Raw genomic sequence first — 21378 nt, forward strand, 5'->3', positions numbered from 1 at the left:
TCGTTTCATTATCCCTGTCGCCACGCGAAAAGCTGCAAAGAAAAGAGAGAGAGCTAAAGTAGTATGAGTTAGTTAGAGCTCAGACCATCATCTTTTCAATAATCAACCAACAAATGTTCAGCCCTGCCGAAAAATATTCTCCATTTAGCACTCGACATTTAACTAACGGACACGCGTCAAATTCTCACCCCGAGGGGACGGAGCCTTCATCGAGATCCCCTATGTCACGTTCTCCATTCCACTATAACCAGATATTGGTGTTTTTAGGGATGACCGAAGACCTCCGAAGATGGTTTGCTATGCGCTCTGACAGTTGATAATGACGTGAGGTTCCCCATATTATCTCTAAGGCATGGCCGTGCTTTATCAGAAACATAGCGCACAGAGTGCTGCAATTCTCTTTGGGCGACAGTAAGGTACCAATCTGGTCTCCACTCCCCTTTCATGTATCTGTGCGTCGTGGTGTTGCCATACCTATAATATTTGGTCTATAACCCCTGGTTGAGGAAGTAGTACGCGAATCAGTACATAGAAACGTTTGTCAATGGGTAGGAGAGTCAACTCCATACGCAGTTCAAATGCTACAATCGTACCGTTAGAAATATTTCATGCCAGCCCACTTAAATATCGCCGTTTGCTATGCTCAACTTCGCCTCATGTCTCTAATATTTTCATATGCTATTCAGATTCGAGTCGGATTTATATTCAGATACAAACAGGCTGCGAGGAAGGCCGGTTTAACCGGTTTGAATAGGTATGTTAACATTTCTCGCCATGTCAACCATTCTATTTGAGTATGTAGAACAACCCAGACTCACCGCCAAGTTTCCTTCAGGTCCTTTTGTTTACTACGTCCACCACGAGTTAATTATATCACCCGAGCCGTACTACATCCACCACTACCTCATCATTACCTATCTAGAGGAACTCGACGCGATATGAATGATACCACCCCCAGAGCCTACATTTAATACACAATTAAGCCCAAGACTCAAGAAATACTTGGACAAGTATATTTGGGTAGGATACTGTCTGTCACGAGGTGGAACCAAACAGCATGGAAACAACTTTGTTGTTCCGCAAGGAACTCTAACTACCTAGAAGGTTCTACGTCTATATACTGAACATGTTCTTTGTTCTAGATGTTTCATCTAGAATCCTGACACTGTCATGACCTTTAAAAACCCGATATTTACAAAATATAACCGAGCTACTAGTTACCAAATAAAACGTCGTAAATGATAGGAAATTATTTTAAAATGTACCTGAACTCGGCGGAAGTGCCGGCATCACAATGACATACAGCGTACTCCTAACTAAAAATCATCGTACCTGCATTTTCAAGGAGGTACTTATAAGGCGTGGCTACTGGTCTTCCTTCCCTCCCGAAGTAATATACCTACCTAACCAGCTACTCTCACAAGCACCGCCAAGCAAGGACAGAGACCATTGGCAAAAGAAGTAGCTTAAGAATGACCTATCATACGGCATTCCGGGATAATAATAGATTATTTAAGATCTTCCTGGTTCTTCTTTTCTAAAGTACATAACTGAACAAGAACATCCGAGTTCCATTAGCGGCACTCATAATCAAGGATAACGCACCTAATGTATCTACCTAAGGGGTGTATTAGGTAGCTAATCGGGGCCTTGAAGTATAAGAGGTACCTTGTAATAGGGAGGTACGTTAAGTACCTATCCAATTATCAACTTCGTATTTTTAATTTTCTTCTCCTGCAAAACCGTCGCCATTCTAAATCCTTGCGGCCGTACTACCCTAGTAACCTAGTTTCTTATTATCTTCGGACTTTCGTTTTGCACACATTGAATCCTTGTGGATATCTAATGGCGGAGTTTCGGCAAGATTCACGCACTATGCTACACGGAAACAAACTGCTGGCTGATGTGGCTGACTTAATGTCCCGCTCAAACGTTTGTACTTGGATCACTTGACATCGCTAGACCGAGGTCCTAAGCTCTTAAGGCTATTTTAGAAATATATATAGGATTTAATCAGGTATAAATCTCCGCATTAAACTAAATAGTTAAGAGACTACTTTCAGGTACAGTATATGGAATAGTGACATGGAATGTATATATAAGAAGGACCTCCCTCTTTATCTGTACAGTGTCTAGGAATCCAAGCCATATTGAGCAAATCAAAAAATCGAGACAGTTGAGCGTTGGCACGAACGTTTCTCTTTCCAAGGGTATGCTTGAAAGAATCGACAAGGACTGAGGCAGATATCTGATATTGGTGCCCCTGAAATAAGCTTTCCCCTACCTTGTTTGTGGTCCAATAGAAAACCCATCTCAACGTGCTACGAATCTATTTCTAGTATTAGATACAGTCGTGTCAAAACTAAAGTCCTTAATTTTGGGTAAACGGTGCTCGTAGTAGATCAAGTAAATATCACGAATATACCTTTACAAGAAAGGCTTGGAATCTTCTAACTACCTTCGGCTATAGTGAAGCTATAGTCTTAGATTAATACCTGAAAACTCATTTTCGCTTTAGTGTATTAACTAGGTACCTATTCATCCGTCGCTTGAATCGATTTTTAGAATTCTGACTTTACCAACCTCTTTAAATCCATCGAGTTGATATTACCAATAGCGCCTGGTTCCGTATGCATAACTAAGAGCTAACAGCTAATAAATCTAATATTAGGTACCAACCGATATATCTTCCAAACTTAACACTTCGTTTTGTAAATTCTACCTTATATACGTATCGTCACGTCATAAGGTCAATATCCGGAATTCCAACCAGACAGACGTTTTTGTACCTATTATTTTGGTCGGATTCAGGTTCTGCGCACGGTCGGTAAGCTCAGCGATACTAGGCATTGATGACTGGATCACTATCCCGTCAATAGTTATCTATATTGCGCTGTCGATAACTTAAATCATCGGCATGTCGTTAATAGGAAGAGTGTAATTATAGGCACTTAAGACTAACTGTTATTGAACAGCAACTACGGTCGGCGGCTTCGGCACCTAACAAGCACTTGTGAACGGTCAGATCGCGCATACCGAGGACTTCTATATATATGAGAAAGCGACTCTCTCGAACCAATTCGAGATAAAATGTGGCGCGGCTTGTATCAAAGTTCAGCGATTCTATTTCTCTCTAGACATCTCAGATCTGATCTTTAATGTATCAATTTTCGTCGTACTTACCTATACAACATGTTCGTCGGCTCAAGCTAACCTGGAAACAGAAGATTGCCATTGCCGGATATTTTTGCTCGGATATGTGTAATTTATTTCGTATTCCGTTATTCCAGGAAAACCTGTATTTATCTACAATAACTCCTTTTCTTTCTAGAAGCGTATACCAGAGCTAACCGAAACAGGGTCATTACTATAGGCATCACGCGCGCCGTTATTTTCGGATGGGCGATATCCTTTACTACAACCCAGCCTCTTGTGTACTTCTCAGGTATCACTTGGTACTCGGTTGGTACATACGTTACTCTAGCACCTAGTTAAGAGTGTTGTTGGCCTGCTAGGTTCTTATCCGGCTCTAGCCAAGCGTCTAGCCACGCCTTCGACAGCTACCCTCTCGAGGCCATGCCAAAAAATAAAATAGTTATAGATAAATCATTTCGTCTAGAGGTCTCGGCAGTTTAATATACGGACACTGTGCAGTGAAGGCCAAAACAGCGAAATACTTCAAACAATGAGTTTATATATGTATATTTTACTTGTACCTCTCGATATCATGTATAAGTACTTAATCCCTTACTTCAAAAGGCGACCGGGTCTAGCATCCTAGTCACAGATGAATCTGCCAATGCTATCATACGTCTCCCCTCGCTAACACTTTTTGACATGTTGGGCTTTGTTCTCTCTATCGCACTCTAATTCCGTGCATCTTCAATTCCCTTATCTCTAGCCCCTCAATGATCCTCATACATTTTCGTGATTACTTCTACTCCAACTTATCCCTTTCTATCTATGTTCTTGAGCAATTATGCCTTGTGCCGCCTTCCTTTCGTCTTTACTTCCCAAGCTATCGCCGGAGTCGAAGATTTTGAGAGATACGGAGTCCTCCGACTTTCAATTATCCATGAGACGCTGGTCAAACTACAAGCTAAAGGTACCGTTTGCTATCGTTCAACCCGCAAACGAGAACGACATCGTACATACTATACGGGAGGCCATATCAGCTTCTGTGCCTTTCGTTCCGGTCTCAGGTGGGCATAGCCAATGGTCATCTATTGGCTAGAATGGAATCATTATCGACCTGAGCCGATACAAGGGCGGTTCTATTGATGCAGACAACAATCTCGCCACGGCCAGAGGTGGTACTCGGATGAAGGAATTTCAGATTACTCTACACCTTCATAAACAGTTCGCGGGTATAAAATAGAAAAATTAAAGATCCATTCTCCCCACTTAGCATATACTTACGTCAATATTAGCTGTTGGAAATGGTAACACTGTCGACATAATTCCCTACTACCTCGACGGTGGTATCAGCACTTACGCCCCTTTCATCGGTTACGGTAGTGAAAACATTATCGCTGCCAAACTCATAAACTCCAAGGGTGAGCTAGTAGAAGTCTTAGAAAGACAATATCCGGAGCTTTTCTGGGGAGTCTGCGGTACTGGGCAATTTTTTGGCCCAGTCACGGAGCTGACTATCAAGACGAAGCCATACTCCTTACTTGGAAACGAAGGCGGACAACGTATGTATGGCACATACATCTTCTCTATGCAAAGCCTCGATGCTGTCTGTGTCGCTTTAGAGGCTATCATGAATAGCACAGAGTACATATCAGCAGGCCATATTATGATCGTCCAGGCGCCTACAGACTTAAATCAGCAAGTGCTGTTAGTTGCGCCTCAAGCCTTTTGCCAGCCACTAAAGCTGCCAAACTTTTCCAATAACTAGTAGACGCCGGTCCAGCCCAGCAGATATTATTTCCGTCTACTTTTGACAAGCACAGCGATCATCTAGATTGGGTCTGCGCCGAAGGCAATTTGAAAAGATTCAGCCAAGTGGGCCTGGCTGGCTGGAGTACTGGGAACTTTAAACGCCTTGCAGAGCTTCATTCCGAGCTGGTTGAGAATTGCACAGACGCAGCACGCTCAGGGTACACAGTTGAATGGCATACTCCATGCCGGGCTAAAAGAGAGCTTAGATCTTCATTCGGCAACGAGAATGTAGAGTACTGGCTGTAAGTTTATATGGAATCTTATCTTAGAGTATTGGAACCAGGATTTTCTGACTCTTGCTAGTAACATTCTGAGCTGGTATACAGATGCCTCCAACCATGAGTTCGTCGATATGATGGAACATAAGGCGCAAGCTGCCATGCGTGAGGGTACTGGAGAGGAAGCATCCATCTCCTATACCAATACTACCCGTGAAGATCCTATAGAGTACCGCTACAAAGATACCGACACAGTGGGTAGACTTCAATCACTGAAGAAGCGCGTTGATCCTACCGGTATCTTCACAGGAGAGTTCTTATAAGTACCCAGGTAACAAGTACAGCTTAGGTAGGCCTCTCCTGGGGTTCGAATGTGCAGATATGCTTAATCGTATATATTTATCTACCTAGGTAGGTACCTATGTAAGTAGGTGGCGGTGAATGCAAAGTCACACAAAATCATGTATGCCTTGTTGCAGGTGCTTACCTAGGTAGCTACATAATTGATGTTTCTTGTGTCTGAAATTATATACCTTAGGTTAGGCACGAATAAACATGTCCTCGGTTCGACAAATATTGATGGAGAGTACCTGAGATCCTACCCCATCCTAGCAGTGCCGCAGTAGCGGGGAAATACTCAAGACGGGGCTTGGAACACGATGGTCATCAACTGGCTGATGCCGCGTTGCAGCACCCGGAGCTTCGACCGTAAGCCATCGCTCCCAGTCTCCCGACATGTTCTCAGAGTCGTACGAGACTAATAAAAGGTAGAGTCTCAGGGTTTGTTCTTTTAGCTCAAGGACAAGTTACATAGAAGCGAATCTGGGATGAGGCTTTGGCATTACTTCGAGTAGTGATGGGACCAGATCATCTGATCATCCGGCCTGTTAGACAGTTTTTTTTTTTTTTTAAAAAAAAAAAAAAACCTACCTTCGTATCCTTTTTTTGGACTACTTGCTCTCGTAGTGGAGCTTTTCAACCTAACGACAATGTTCACTCATTAAAATAGTAGTGAACATTATTTCGAATGCCGGGACGAAGTTATACAAGAGTAATACGTCTTGTTTTATATATTATTAAAATTATAGTGAATTCAAGTTTTAATAAGACGTTTTGATAAATTTCGTCAATAACATAACATTACAAAATGAAATTTAATTAAGAAGGGGGAAGAAGTGGTTAAAAGAAAGAGCTCCGCCGACCCCCTAAAACCCTCGAGACAATAGCTTTTCAAGAGCTTGAGGCATATTTTCCGAAACAACCGTTATCGTCGTGATAAGTTTTGGCTTGTTTATCTTTCCCCGGTGGAGCCTTCTGGCCAGCCTGTAATGTGCCTCGCAGCTACATAAGCATTACCTACCTATGCATCTGCGCATAGAATTATTGATTCACAGGTATCAATGTATGTACTAGCGATAGGGACTGGAACCTCCAATGTATTCCGTCCTTCACTACTGATCACTCAACTCCCTTCTACACGGCATAGACGAAATGACCAAGCCTAGGATGACAAGGGTCTACTCGAAGTCAACAAGCGATCAACTTTCTATTCTATTCATAGAACTCACTTACTGGTAAATATTACGGGATCAAGTGGCTGCTGTAATAAGCGTGAGTTCTCTTGGCCTCTTAAGGATATCCCAACCGGAATGTACCTACTGCTCGCTAAAAAGTGACACGGCAAGTCCGTAACAAGAAGGCTTGAACACGTTAACTGACAAGGGGGTCACAGCGCGGCCGTTATGGGGCGGCAAAGTGCGTCAAGGGGAAGTGTGTTCAATGATTGTCAGGGGACCGGCAAGTAAAGTCAAGACGCCATTTGTCGCCTCATTAATGTATGAAGAAGCACGGATAGACCCGCCCTAATCCAATAACAACCTACGAATCTCCCGGTGGTTATGGCAAAGTTTGAGGCTTGATTAAGGCCCTGTCATAAAGAAGTAAAACCTAATCCTAGGAGTGAGCAGATATTCTAACGACCCCGATATTCACGTCTCGTAAGAGGAAGGCGATTCATCGTGACGCAATGGCAAAGCGGCGTCTGAATCGGTGTATGCAGAAGTACGGCCTTAAGGGTACCGGTGAGATCAGCTTTTTTGAGGCTTTTTTTTCTTCTTGTCGCTCCTTTCCACCCTTGACCGGGAATGATACATTACTAAGACTCACGAGCGTTCGCCAAGTGGATATACCTATCAAGATGTATCTCGTAAACATGTATTGGCATTAGACACCCGAGAGAATTCCAACCAAGATCTCCCCGCCCCTCCTCCAAATAACTGATGACTTTTGCTCATTTCTTGCCCCTTCGCAGTTGAGCTGTACTTGCTAGTACGTTCGGCTGCCTCCTTCCCACCGCCGCTGTCGCACGTTCACTATCTCTGTTTCGTTTCTTTGCGACCCGAGCCTAAATCATGATAGGTGGTTAGCGTCTTAACATACAATGAACAGAGTAGACAAGCCATAATTATTCCTAACTTACGATTTTCGCAAGCTCAAGTGACCACTTAGTCGCCTGCCAGTTATCCTTCAAGAGGCTAATCATAATAAACATGAGTGTCATGCTGTCCTCGCCAAGAAAGGGCTGCAGGACCATCGTGAGTATACTATCTCTAAACTTTAGGGGTCCATTCTTGGCAAGAGCTTCTAATGTGCTTCTTAGTGCCATTAGTGATAAGTTAATGTCATTGCCTTCCTTGAAAGTTTTCCCCGTGGTTTCTGCTTGTTCGGTTCTCTCGAAGCCTGCGAGATCTACTATGCAGAATATGCCTTCGCGTGCTTTACCATGACTACCTTCGATTTTGGTGACTGTTTTGAGGCTGATGATGAAATGAGACCGGGATGAGGTTTTATTCAAAGCAGTCGCTTCGAAATGCCTGTTTTTCATCCCGGAGTTAACTAAAGCGCTGAAGTCTTTAGCTGAGTCGAGCGTCTGGAAGTCTGAATTCACGATGCTGCTTATAACCCGTGGTTTCTTCTTACTTCCGTCTGCTTGTATTAACCATAGATTCTCGTCGTATATCTCAAAACAGCGTGCACTAACCACAAGCTCAGTACCAAGCTCGCGGAGCCTTTTCTTCTCTCTGAAGATCATTGTCTTTACCCTTGGGATAATACCATCATTCTCGTAGTCGACACCTTCTTCTCGATTCTTGACGTTATCTAGATTACTCATCGTGTATGTCTTACCGGTACCCGATTGACCATAGCAGAATATACATGCCTTTTTCCCTTCAAGGACCGATTTCACGAAGTGGCTGACTCCGCCGAAAATATCACCGTTTGTGTCCTCGGGAAGAAATATCCGCTCAAACTCATATTGTAGTTCTTCTTCTTGGACTATTAACTTAGTCGCGTGGTCGTAGAAGTATCCTGTCTCTGTTTTATATTCCAATAACTGACTGGAAGCTTCTGGTCGGATGCGACACATTACACGGATGGTTCCCTGGAGTGTTTGAACATGTTGAAAAAGTCGATGTTTCCTATTCTCTTCTACGCTCAGCTTATCGGTTAAGTTTTGGATATCTTTAGTCATTGTGTTCTTAAAATCCTGTAACTTTACACTGAATTTCTTCTGTTCTTGCTGTAGAGCTTCTTGATGCAAACTTTCCCGCTTCTGTAGCTTTTCTAACTCTACAATTGTTTGCTCTAGCTTTTGTCTTAGGCCGGCTAATTCTTCCTCCTTTGATTTTAGCTGTATGGTAACCGCTTCTATTTCCTGTGGTATTATATTTGTAGGCTTATTGTTATCTTGTCGTTCTGTTTCTCTGAATGTTTGCTGTAGTATCGCGATTTCTTGTTTGTTCGGTTTCATATCCTTGATCTTTTGATTTTCCATTTGAAACTTTTCGTATTTATCAAGCCTTAGTCGTATCCTTCTGACCTGTCTTTCAAGCCTTGCAACTTTGGCATCAGTTTGTGCACGGCTAAGTTGTAAATTACTCCCTCTAGCCATCCATAGGAGAGCGGCAGTTATGGCCTCTATAAGTGCATACATTTCGGAGTGTTGCATTAGGTCTTTCTGGAGCCTAATGTAGGTCATTCGGAATTTACTCTTGTGACTTTCTATCTCATCTCTCAATCCTTTCTGTGTGTGTGTTAAATCTCCAGACAAAACAATCCCTTTCAGCAACGGAGACTCAGCTCCTTTATTTTAAGGTCTCTGCTGCCTCTCACCGCTTATTGTTCTTCCCGTAGCTTCTAAATTTCGCCTTTTGAAGCTCCCTCGGCATTGTTGGGTTATATAATATATTGACGCGTCTACGCTACTCTCCTTCCATGTAGAAGTATCTAGCATTTTGACCTCTATCCTTGTATACACTTCTCCCTGCTCAAGTTGGCTGTCTAGTATGCCTTATTAATATTCTTACGACCCCTCTGGAGCCAGCTAGAGGCAGACGTAATTTTCTTTTTCAGTTTCCAGTACATCTTATAGGTTTATTTTCTCGGTCTTCTTCTGTCCTTAGACTCCAAGTTACATTTTAACTATTTCTAGTTGCCATACTCTTTTAAGTAGGTAAATAAGAGATACCAATTCCTCTTACAAATCTACTAGACAATCGAACCTTTTCTTTTTAGGCCGTTTCGACCTATCATGGCGCTGTTTAGCACTCGGCACGTTTCTCTTGGTTGCGTATTATGTATACACGTTGCTAACATTTCCTCAACTGCTTAAATTATTGATTGATGCTAATCGGACTGTTGGGATCTTTATAAATTCACTATTAACTTGTAACGGCATTGTGTATTAAATATGATAGACCTTACTTATAATCTGGTCGCGTCTCCTGAATGCCGATAGGCGCGCCTTTCTTCCCTGGGCTGTTTGCTACCGGCTGTAGGCTTGTCTGGACAAGACGCCAATATTGAATAGTTGATGTCCCTAGGATTGTGATAAATACGCCGAAGGCTAGGGATGCATTGCCTTTTTTCGTATAAATCATGTATTAGGTAGCTTCGCCCCTTTTTACTTTGACAGTTTCGCTACTGTTGCTTCTTAATTCAATGCAATCATGCAATCGAAATTTCGAGAGCATAGTCGCATGATGTACAACATATTTAGATTTATATAATTGGCGACATGAATGGTGTGATTCAGGTCGACCTGGACAATTATACACGAAAGACCCGGATTTACCAGCCCTGCTTTGTTAACTCTCTGACTCTCTTGACACAAGCCTTGAACCCCTTTTGAAATCTCTTCTGCCATCTCTCACTCTTAAGCCTCTTTCGTTTCAGACCTGGTCGCTCGTGGTACCTCTGAGAGTTCAAGTCATGTCGGACCCTGTTTGACGATACATGGACAGATAAAAGCGCAAATGACCGTGCTACATCAGAATTTTTCGTGACATGAATAGTACGACCAGTTCGTGGGACAAGGCGCAATATAGGACGGGTAGGGACCGGTCTTTCCTCTAGAAATTTGTTCTTGTTAAGTTCGCCAGTTTCGAAGTCGATTTCGGGGGTGAAGGGGTCATCGTATGCCGAGATATTTGGCTTTTTGATCTCATCACCGCTATTATTTTCTTCTGGAAAAGGATCGCCCCAAATAGAAGAATAGTTCTTGTGCCGCGCGCGGGCTAGAGGTGATCTGGGAGAAAGAGTAGAGTCTTTAGGAGGGCCGTTATCAGCATCGCTTGACCGTAGAATCGGAGAAGTTGAGATATGCCTTATACTCGGTATTAAGGGAGTAGTAGACACGACCGAGAAGGAGCATGGTTGCCATCTCGAGGTGGAATTTCGGAGGAGTGACGTTGATCGAACAGCGACTTGCGCTATTCGACAGAACTCAACCCTATAAAATATAAAGATTAGGGAAGGTGTAGCATAATTGGTGTCTAGTATTTATTCTTACATCTTAAGAGTTATACGAAACTTGGCTAAGTCTCGAGATTGAGACTTGAGATCCAAGGACTTCCTCCGGTGGTCGCGATTAAAGAAAGCGAAGCTTCCGTTAATTGCGGTCCATTACGATTTTCTGATGGGTCCACACCATAACTCCGTCCTCTTTTTTTTTTCCGTGACTCTAGTGCCGATAATTTGCCGTATCCGCTGTATCGTTAGGTACCTAAATACTTAGTCCGAAGTACCTAGGTACCTAAGGTGATTGAAAAAAAGGTATGCGTCTTTATATATCAACATAAGGATTTATAACATTATTATTATAAAGAATAATAATATTTAAATAAATTTTATAATATTTATTAATATTTAAAATAATTATGTAAAATTTTAAAAATTATATTTATATTTATATTATTTAATAGGTTAAGTTACTTTATTAAATATAACCTATATATTTTATAGTAATAAATTTATATTATCTTTTTTTTTTTATATAATTATCCTTAATTATTATAATATTTTCTTTTAAAATATATTTTAATTTAATTTTTTTTATAAACGTTACTTATTTTATTTTAACAATTTTTTATTAATATATTATATATTACAGATTAAATATTTATTTTAAATATAAGTAAAAAATAAATTAATATTATTATATTTATTTTATAATATTATATCTTTAAGATTTTAAATTTTATATATATTATTAACGTAATAATTATTAATAATTTAAAGGTTATTATAATAAGGTTTATATTTAATTATCTGTTATTTTATACGTAATATTTAATTTCCAAATATATATGTTTTAATTAAACCTTTTTTTTCTTATAAATATATTTATATTTAATCTTTTATTAACTTATTACTATTAAAATTATTACAAATTAAAGGTACTTTATATTATATAGTTAATTATTTTATAAATAAAACCTTTTTCTTTTTTATTATTTTTTATATATATTTATTATATTTAATTAATTATTAATTTTAAAAAAATTATATACCAAATATTAAATAAAAATTACTATATTCCCTTAATTTAAAAATATAATTGTGAATAATTAACGCTTTTTTTAATAAATTTAGAAAATTAATTATAAGGTTTATTTAATATTTATATAATATAATTTTTTTAATATTTTTATTAATTTTTTTAATTTTTCTATTCTTTTTTAACTGTAACGGTATAAAATACTTAATTATTAAACCTTTTTTTTAAACCTATTAAATAATATTTGCGTTTATAAATAATTTTATATTATTACTAATCTATTTTTTAAAATATTTATATATATTATTAATATAAATAAATAATAATTAACAATTAATAAATAATATAATTTATATTAAATACATTTTTACCTATTTTATAACATATTTTATAACTATTAATAAAATATGTATAATTATTAATATATAATTAATTATTTATTATATTAATAATATTAAAAATTAAATTAACTATAAATTAAATAGTAAAAGATTTAATTTTTTTATTAATTAATAAATAAAATATTTAATAATAATTTATTATATAATTAATATTATATTTAAATATTAATATTATTTTAATATATTTTTTTATATTATTTCAATTATAACATAACTTTAATTATAGTAAATTTTATATAATTAAATAAACAAATTATCATATTTTAATATTTTTTAAAGGTTTACGGTTTTATATATTATATTTATTATATATAATAATTTTTCAGATATTTTTTTATATTTGATAATTTTATATAAATATCTTTTATAAATAATAAAATAATTATTTACCTATTTTTTATTAATAATTGTTAATAAAATTATCCCAACTTTTATATATTTGTATATAATTTAAAAATTTAATTGGTTTAATTTATAAAAATATTAAATCGTTTATTTAAAGGTTTATTTATATACCAAATAATTTAAATTATTTAAATTTTTAAATAATTTTAATAAATAATTAATAAAAATATTAATTTTACTTAAATAATAAATAATTTTAATATTATAATACTTAATAATATTAAAAAAATAAAAAATTTTAATAAATTATTTAACTTTAATATTAATTATTTTTAATAATTTATAATTTATAATTATTATAACATTTTTTCTTTTTATTTAATGTTATTAATATTAAAGTGTTAACATTATTTTTAATAGTTTTCTTTTTTACGTTAAATAGCATTTTTATGTATTTATTAATTTTTTAAAAAAATAAACTATTAAATAAAAGATTTTTTAGTTTCCGTATATATATAACTATAAAATAACCACTCTTATATATTCTTTATTAACGTTTAATTTTAATATTATTAATAATTTTTAATTAAATTTTTATATAATTAACATTATTATGATAGTTTTATAAATTTATTTTTAAATTGTTTTTATTATTGCATTTAATTTTATAAATACATTTTTTTACTTTTTTATAAATATTGTAAGTAAAGTTAACATTTCCAAATAACCTTTTATAAAATATTAAAAATATTTAATAATATTAATAAAAATTTTAATTTACATTATTGTTTATAGTATCGGTTTATTTTTAATTGCTGTTATTTTTGCTAAATTTGTTTTGATCCCGTTTTTTAATATAATAAATTTTAAAAATATTTTTTTTTTAATAAATATTTAAGTTTTAATAACGTAAACAATTATACCATATTTAATAAATTATACAAATAATACTTAAATTTACTTATAAAATTACTTTTTTAAATTTACCCATAAATAAATGTTATTTAATATTCTAATAATTTATTTAAAAAATAACTTTAAAATTTTATTAATTAATGTTTAAAATATTATTAATATATTAATAAATTTAAATAATATAACCTTTTATTTAAAAAGTTTAAATAACATTACAAAAATTATTTTTTTACAATTTTTATATTAGATTTTAATTTACTAAAAACCATTTTTTAAATTAATAAATATATATTATTTATACTTTACTATTCATTAAATTTAATCCCAAATATTAAGTAGTGAATATATATTTTTTTTAATATATTTATTTAATTTTTTATAATTATAATAAAAACGTTATATAATATTAAGATTATTTTTATTAGGTTTTATTATTTAACCTAATACTTTTTTAAATATTAATAGTAAAAATATACCTTATAAATTTTTATTTTTCTGTATAATTATACCTTTGTAAATTTTTATAAAATCTTATAACGTTTATTTTTAATAAAAACTATATTATTTAAATAGTAATTTAATTAAAAAATTATTTCCTATATTTATTTTATATTTTATATTTAATTTTATATTTTTTTACTTTTTTTTAATATTAAATAATTTAAAAAAATTTTATTTATATAAAACTAAATATTTATTAATTTTTAAATTATTAATTAATATTTTTTTATATTATTATATTTTTGGTATATTAACTATATTATAAACTATTTCTTTTATTATTTTTATTGTTTAATTAATTATAAAATTTTTTATTAATTTAAAAATAAATTTATTGATAAATCTTTTTAAATATAATATTTTATTAAATAAAAACCTTTTATATTAAACTTCTTATTTATAAAAAATATTCTATTTTAATATAAAATTTTTAAAAAATGTTTTGTTAAAAATTATTTTTATAATAATAATAAAAATATTATTATAATTGTTTAATATTTTAAATTTTATATAAATTATAATATTTTCTTTAATTTATAATCCAACTTTTCTAATCCTTATTATTATTAACAGTTTTTATAATAAATATTTAATTATATCTTTAATTAATAACTTTAATACGTAATATATTTCGTAACCGTAATTAAAAAAAATTGTAAAATTTTTATTATTATATATTTATATTTTAAATAAATTATAATCCTTTCTATAATTTTTTTAAATAAGCTTATTTTTATATAATAGTAGTTTATTATTTTTATTTATTTTAATCTAATAAATATAACCTTTTTATTAATTTTAATAATAATTTATTATATTTTCTATAATATTTTATAATATTTAATTTAAATCATTATTATCTAAAATTTATTTATTTAATATATTATTATTTTCTTTATTATTATCTTTATTATTATTTTTAATAAAGTAAATTTTCTTATTATTTTTATTATTTTTTTATTTTTTTATAACACCTTTAACTTTTTTTTTAAAATTTCCATTATTTTTATAAAAAATTCTTTTAAAAATAACTTTTTCGCTATTAAATAATATATTATATAATTATTATAACTTTTTATTATAATTTTTAATTTAATAACTTTTTTTACCGTAATTAAAATATTTATTATTTAATAATTTAATTATATAATTTTAATTTTTTATTATATAAATTTATTAATTATTAAATTTAAAATTAACTATTACTATTTTTTATAAAACCTTTAATATTATTTATAATATGTTTTTTTATTTAATTTCTATTTTTCCAAAGTTATTAAATATAGTTTTATTTATTTTTAGATTATAAAATAATACTATTTTACTTTAAAACTATATAACTATTTTTAAAATATTAAATATTTTATCTTTTACTATTATTTATATTATAATATTTACTTACTTTATTATCTTTTTTACCAATTTTTATATATTCCACATTTTTGTATAATCTTAACATAATATTTAAACTTTAAATATATATATTTATAATATATTAATTAATATCTTATATATTTAATATATACCTTTATTATCTACCAATAAATAATAAAAAACTTCGTAAACATATTATATAAAATTAATTAAGTTTTTATTTTAATTTAATAATATTATTATAAATAAAAATAATAAATTATATAATATATAATAATTAATTAAAATTTATAATATAATTTTTATAAATATAATTTAATTAGGTTATATATTTTTTATCCATACTATAACTTATTAAAAATCTTTTAATAATTTTATTAATATTCATATTAGCCATAATTCGTATAATATTAAAATTATTTTTAATCAGTTTTATATTTTACTTAATTTATTAAATATGTAATTATCTGCCTATATTAGTTTTAAATTAAATAATAAAATAACTTTATTTTTTATTTTACATTTTGCAAATATTTTACTTTTAGCCTTAAAAATTACTTTTAACTATATTAATTTTACTTTATATTTTTAAATATTATATATAATATTATATATATTTACTTAATAAAAATTAATTTTATTATTTAATAATTTTTATCCATTTATCAAATTTTTAAGTACAAATTTAAATATATTTAATTTAATAACGTTAAGGTTTTTAATATTTAAATCTATCGCAAATTTCTAAAATAATATTAATAATAATAATAATAATAATAATATTTTTATTAATAAAAAATTTTATTATATTTATTAGAAAATATTATTTAATAATTATATATATTCTTATATTTTATATAATACATTTATTATTATTATATATTTTTTCTTTATATTTTTATTTATACTATTAAATTTCATATTTATTTTACCGCCCATTTTTACTATACATTTATAAACGTTTATTATAATATTATTATAACCTATAAAAAATCCCGCAATAGTTTTTATACTTTTTTAAACTTTAGATTATTCTTTACTTTTAAACATTTTAATTAATAATAATATATTAATATAAATATAATGAATTTTTATTATTTATTTTTATTTATATACTAACATTTTACCTATAAAAATAACTATTTATACATTTTTATATATTAACATAAAAACTTGTAATATTATTATTATAAAGAATAATAATATTTAAATAAATTTTATAATATTTATTAATATTTAAAATAACTATATAAGGTTTTGGGGACTATATTTACATTTATATTATTTGATGGGCCAGGTTGCCTCGCCAGGTGTGGCCCGTGCGCTTCGTGGCAACGGATCCACAAAGGTAAGCCCCACGTGTGGCTGTGCTTAAACTTTTACCTCTAATAAACTGGAACCTTGTCAAGATTCAAACCTCGCGCGATCTACTTCGCCCTTGCTAAACATTTTCGTCCTATTAATCTTTTTCTCTCTTATTCGAGGTTTTGCGATTTGCATACCTCTTGTCACCGATCTATTCGGTTAAATCCCTACCTCCCCTCTATTACGTCTGCCGGAATCTAGTAACATTCAACATTTCTATTATGGCGTATAATCCCTACGGTGGAGGTAAGTAGCTTCTTGATATGTTTACTTTGATATCTCCTGTCATTCTAAGGACTGGAAACATGCTAATAATAATACTCACCTCAAGTGCCTGGCTTCGGCCCGCCTCCGACATACGGTTCATATCCTGGAGCTAGCGGTGCTCCAGGTGTTCCGTCTGCTCCTGGTCTAGGTAGGTTGCTGTCGCAATTGACTATTGCATTATTTATCGTATACTAATATATATCCCAGGACCTCCTCCAGGCATGTCTGCCCCAGGAATGGCGCCACCACCTGGCGTTCAGCAGCACAACATCAATCAAGCTAATCGACCTAGCGGTCTGCCATCCAACTTCCAAGCTCCTCCGAATATGCCTAATATTAACTTCAACGCCCCCGTCATTCGTCTCGGTACCTCTACGAAACCCCCAACCCCTGGGATGCAAGGCCGCAAAGACAGCGAGACCCCCAACTCTGCTGGCCCTAGAGGAGGTATGGGGATGGAACGTGGCTTAGACCAAACACGACAGGCCATACGCGAGAATATGCAAGCATTAGTCCCACCAACCAAAGAAGAAATCGTGCGGACTGTCTTTGTGAGTGGGATCACAGATGGAATTAGTAGCAATGAGGGTGTGGAGAAGATCCTCAGCACCGTGGGTAAGGTGCGCCGTTGGGATAGAGCTGTCGATGCTGGTGGGAAAGAAATGACCTTTGGTTTCGCCCAGTTCGAAGATATCGAGTCCCTCTGGCTCGTCTCCGAGATCCTAAAAGATATCAAGGTACCCGTGAAAAAGCAATTACCATTAGACGAGCCCGCGAACGACGACGATTCCTACGCGAATTTCGAAAAAACAATCCTTCAAGTTAAATTAGATGAGAATTCGGTAAAATACCTGGAGGCGTATAGGGAGAGCAGGCCTGATGACTCCGGTGCAGAGGCAAGACGGGAAGCTGCCAGAGGTGCGTTAAAGCAGACCATAAAAAATCTCTTTTATCCTACCTCGCGATCTGGAGCAGACGCGGATGGGGATGTCGCTATGGGTGACAGCTCGGCTCAGAACGGCGAGAATGTTGAGGTGGTTAATATCCCCTTGGCACAGGAGGACGAACTAGCCGATATCCCAGCTGAGATGCGCGAGACCGTTGCTGCTGAAATTGCCGCTTTCAGAGAACGAAGTATTAGGCGAGATTTGGAACGCTTGAAGAGGGAGGAAGAACTCGAGGCAATGGAACGTCAAAGGAATGGTGCATCTCGGCCCTCTCGATTAGCGTCACCGCCGCCTTCCAGTTCAAATAATATTCCGCTAGGACCACGCGGTGTACCGAACGCGCCATCTGGTCCGAAGGGACAGAAGTCTGATATGGGCAAGGATTACAATAGGTCAATCAATTTTATTAACGGCGGCACGACAAATGGTAGTCAATCTTATAACAGGGATGATGAGGACGATTCGGCTAGTGATGAGGAACTAGAGCGTCGTCGAATCGCTAAGCAAAATGCGGAGACTGAGAAGCTCTATCTGGACGCCGAGCGCCGATGGTTGAATCGGGAGAAGTCTCGCACAGCTGCCCTAGAACGAGAAAAGGAGCGCGACGGCTCGGATGCAAAAGACTTTGCTAAGAACAGAGATAAAGTTCTCCAGCGACTCAAACATTTTGATGACGATGCGGAGGCATCACGAAAGTCGGAAGATTATTACAAGGACCGGAGCGCTTGGATCAGAAATCGCACTGCATTTAGAGCTAGAGAAATAGCAGCCGATGACACAGACCGACAAGCAGAAGAGCAAGAACGCGTTAAGGAAGAGGCGGAGCGAGAGCAAGCACGGGGTATGGCTGATTCGTTCCTTGAGAGGCAAGCTCAGGAGATGGAACAGCGCCAAGCCAGTAGGGTCGGAATTACCGCACCTCAACCCTTCAAACTATCTCTCGGCGCAGCTGCGCAGAAGGCGCAGGCGCAACGTGCGGCGCCACAAAGGAAGACCATCGCCGAGGTTGAGGGTCTTCTCGAGGACGAGGACGAAGATGCGACTTCTAGGCGGCAGCTCATACCAATTCAATTTGAGCCCGCTGCTGCTGCGGCCATGTCCGACGAAGAACGAGATCAAGCTGTGCGTGCGTTGGCACAAGAAATTCCAAACGAAAAGGAAGGACTCTGGGAGTGGGACGTCAAGTGGGATTTCTTGGACGAGAGCGTTATTCGCGAGAAGCTCAGGCCCTTTGTCGAGAAGAAACTGGTCGAGTATCTAGGTGTCCAGGAGCAACTTCTTATCGAGGTTGTAGAAGAGCATCTTCGGAAGCACGCCAAACCTGCGGAGCTGGTAGAGGAATTGGCAGAGGTACGTGACTTGTCATATCACGAGTTCTTTAATTAATATGCTAATATGCTAACTATACTTTTAGGCCTTGGATGATGAAGCCGAAGCTCTTGTTAAGAAGCTTTGGAGGATGGTTATTTTCTTCACCGAGAGTGAAAAGCGTGGTCTTTCTGCATAGGGTGAGAAGGTACTTTGATTTCTCGATGCCTTGCAATAACATCATACCTCGGTAACCACTGTACAATTCAAAAATTTAAAAGTTCGTCTTGTAATTGAGGATATCTAACCCGCAGTTTAAGATAGTCTGCGTATGGGGAGGGAGTATAATAAAGGGAATACCCTTCGGATGTCTGGATCGATGGATGAGCCATAGTCTTCAGACAGGAGGCTCATTCTACGTGATAACCGATAAGAAATAATAGCTCTGGATATTAAGAGCTAGGTATTACAGTAATACAGAATATAATAAAGCTATTCGTCGAAGCATATTCGCGCTACCTACTTTACTTGATTACCTATTTCATAATATCTTGCACAGTAAATTGGAATGACTGACCATATGTAGTAACCTGCGGAGCTTGACCGTCAGGGGTAACAACCGGGGTCCGGGTCCGGTTTGCGATTTGCGGAGTACTGTGGGTCCAACGGAATGCCGAGGCAATTTAAGGTGAGAATTGAGTAATAAAATATCAAACTTACCATTCTAACCGAGCGAACTCAATATAATCTTATTTACATCTCATTTATATTTTGTTTTAACTTATATTTAGCTTATTTCCATGTCATACTCTTTGTCTCGAGAACATATTACACTGCCTGAAGATAAGCTAACATACGGCTTTATCTTTTATTATTTCCTGCATCATCCCGTCTATAGATATCTGACCTAAAACAAATCCATTTCGTCTCTTACGTACGAAACGCATTTACCAAATTCCCAACCCTCCTTTTTCAAACACTCACCATGGCTCCCCAATCTCAACCCCTATCTTCATTCACAACGCCACCACCCAACGTCCCAGATACCCTAACGTCCTTCCCCAGCCCACACATCCTACTCGTAACGCTCAACCGCCCACAACAGCTCAACGCGATCCCGCGCCCGCAGCACTTCGCCCTCGAGCGCCTGTGGGACTGGTATGATGCGGAGCCCTCCCTGCGCTGCGCCGTGATCACCGGCTCCGGCAGGGCCTTCTGCGCGGGCGCAGACCTGAAGGAATGGGATTCTATCAATTCTTCCCCCGAAGATAAGGCGGTGTCGGCAGAGGAGCACGGTCGGCAGAACAAACGGTTCCCGCTTGGTGGTTTTGGTGGCATGAGCAATCGCGGTGGACTCAAGCCTATTATCGGCGCTGTTAATGGCATTTGCTTCGGCGGCGGCATGGAGATGGCTATTAACTGCGACTTGATCGTCGCGGCTGCGTCGGCGAGTTTCAGTCTTCCGGAGGTTACTATCGGGGTTATCGCGCTGGCGGGTGCGTTACCGCGACTTGCGCGCAGCGTGGGCAGGCAGAGGGCCGCGGAGATGGCACTTAGCGGGAAGAAGTACGGCGCGAAGGAGATGCTGGCGTGGGGCCTGGTGAATGAAGTCGTAGAGGGCGATAGCAAAGCCGTGTTGGAGAAGGCATTAGAATGGGCGCAGCGCATCGCGGGGAACAGTCCCGATGCGGTTATCGTGTCGCGCGAGGGGTTAAAGTTAGGCTGGGAAGGGGTTGGGCCGGAGCAGGGCACAGATATCCTGGTTAAGGGCTGGTTTGGACGTATAGAGAAGGGGGATAATGCGATCGAGGGCGTGAAGAGCTTCGTTGAGAGGCGGAAGCCGGTGTGGAAGGATAGTAAGCTGTGAGTATAATCGTCGGGTTGATTTTGTAGGAGTTAGGTAGGATCTTAGGATATTTTTTGTAGCGATCGTCAGTATGCCAAATTTTACT

At 35.4% G+C, this 21378-nt stretch overlaps 4 protein-coding genes across 4 annotated transcripts; 3 read left to right on the forward strand and 1 right to left on the reverse strand.

Moving 5' to 3' along the window:
* Positions 1-4321: 4321 nt before the first annotated feature.
* Positions 4322-5488, forward strand: GL218_03932 (uncharacterized protein; the record flags this gene model as incomplete). The annotated part of the gene is made up of 4 exons (XM_033580512.1): positions 4322-4367; positions 4431-4697; positions 4904-5189; positions 5251-5488. 4 exons carry the CDS (start codon positions 4322-4324, stop codon positions 5486-5488), a joined length of 837 nt encoding a protein of 278 aa, XP_033437130.1.
* A 4807-nt stretch (positions 5489-10295) lies between these two features.
* GL218_03933 (putative ribosomal protein s21 protein) lies at positions 10296-10887 on the reverse strand (the record flags this gene model as incomplete). The annotated part of the gene is made up of 2 exons (XM_033580513.1): positions 10296-10752; positions 10838-10887. The coding sequence occupies 2 exons, from the start codon at positions 10885-10887 to the stop codon at positions 10296-10298; spliced, it is 507 nt and encodes a 168-aa protein (XP_033437399.1).
* A 6238-nt stretch (positions 10888-17125) lies between these two features.
* GL218_03934 (uncharacterized protein) lies at positions 17126-19625 on the forward strand (the record flags this gene model as incomplete). Its single annotated transcript, XM_033580514.1, has 4 exons — positions 17126-17150; positions 17236-17319; positions 17379-19468; positions 19533-19625. 4 exons carry the CDS (start codon positions 17126-17128, stop codon positions 19623-19625), a joined length of 2292 nt encoding a protein of 763 aa, XP_033437323.1.
* Positions 19626-20411: 786 nt separating this feature from the next.
* Positions 20412-21293, forward strand: GL218_03935 (Carnitinyl-CoA dehydratase; the record flags this gene model as incomplete). Its single annotated transcript, XM_033580515.1, has 1 exon — positions 20412-21293. The coding sequence occupies one exon, from the start codon at positions 20412-20414 to the stop codon at positions 21291-21293; it is 882 nt and encodes a 293-aa protein (XP_033437322.1).
* Positions 21294-21378: the final 85 nt, after the last annotated feature.

The sequence above is a fragment of the Daldinia childiae genome (assembly GCF_008694065.1).
Source record: "Daldinia childiae strain JS-1345 chromosome Unknown Scaffold3, whole genome shotgun sequence".
Lineage (NCBI taxonomy): Eukaryota > Fungi > Ascomycota > Sordariomycetes > Xylariales > Hypoxylaceae > Daldinia > Daldinia childiae.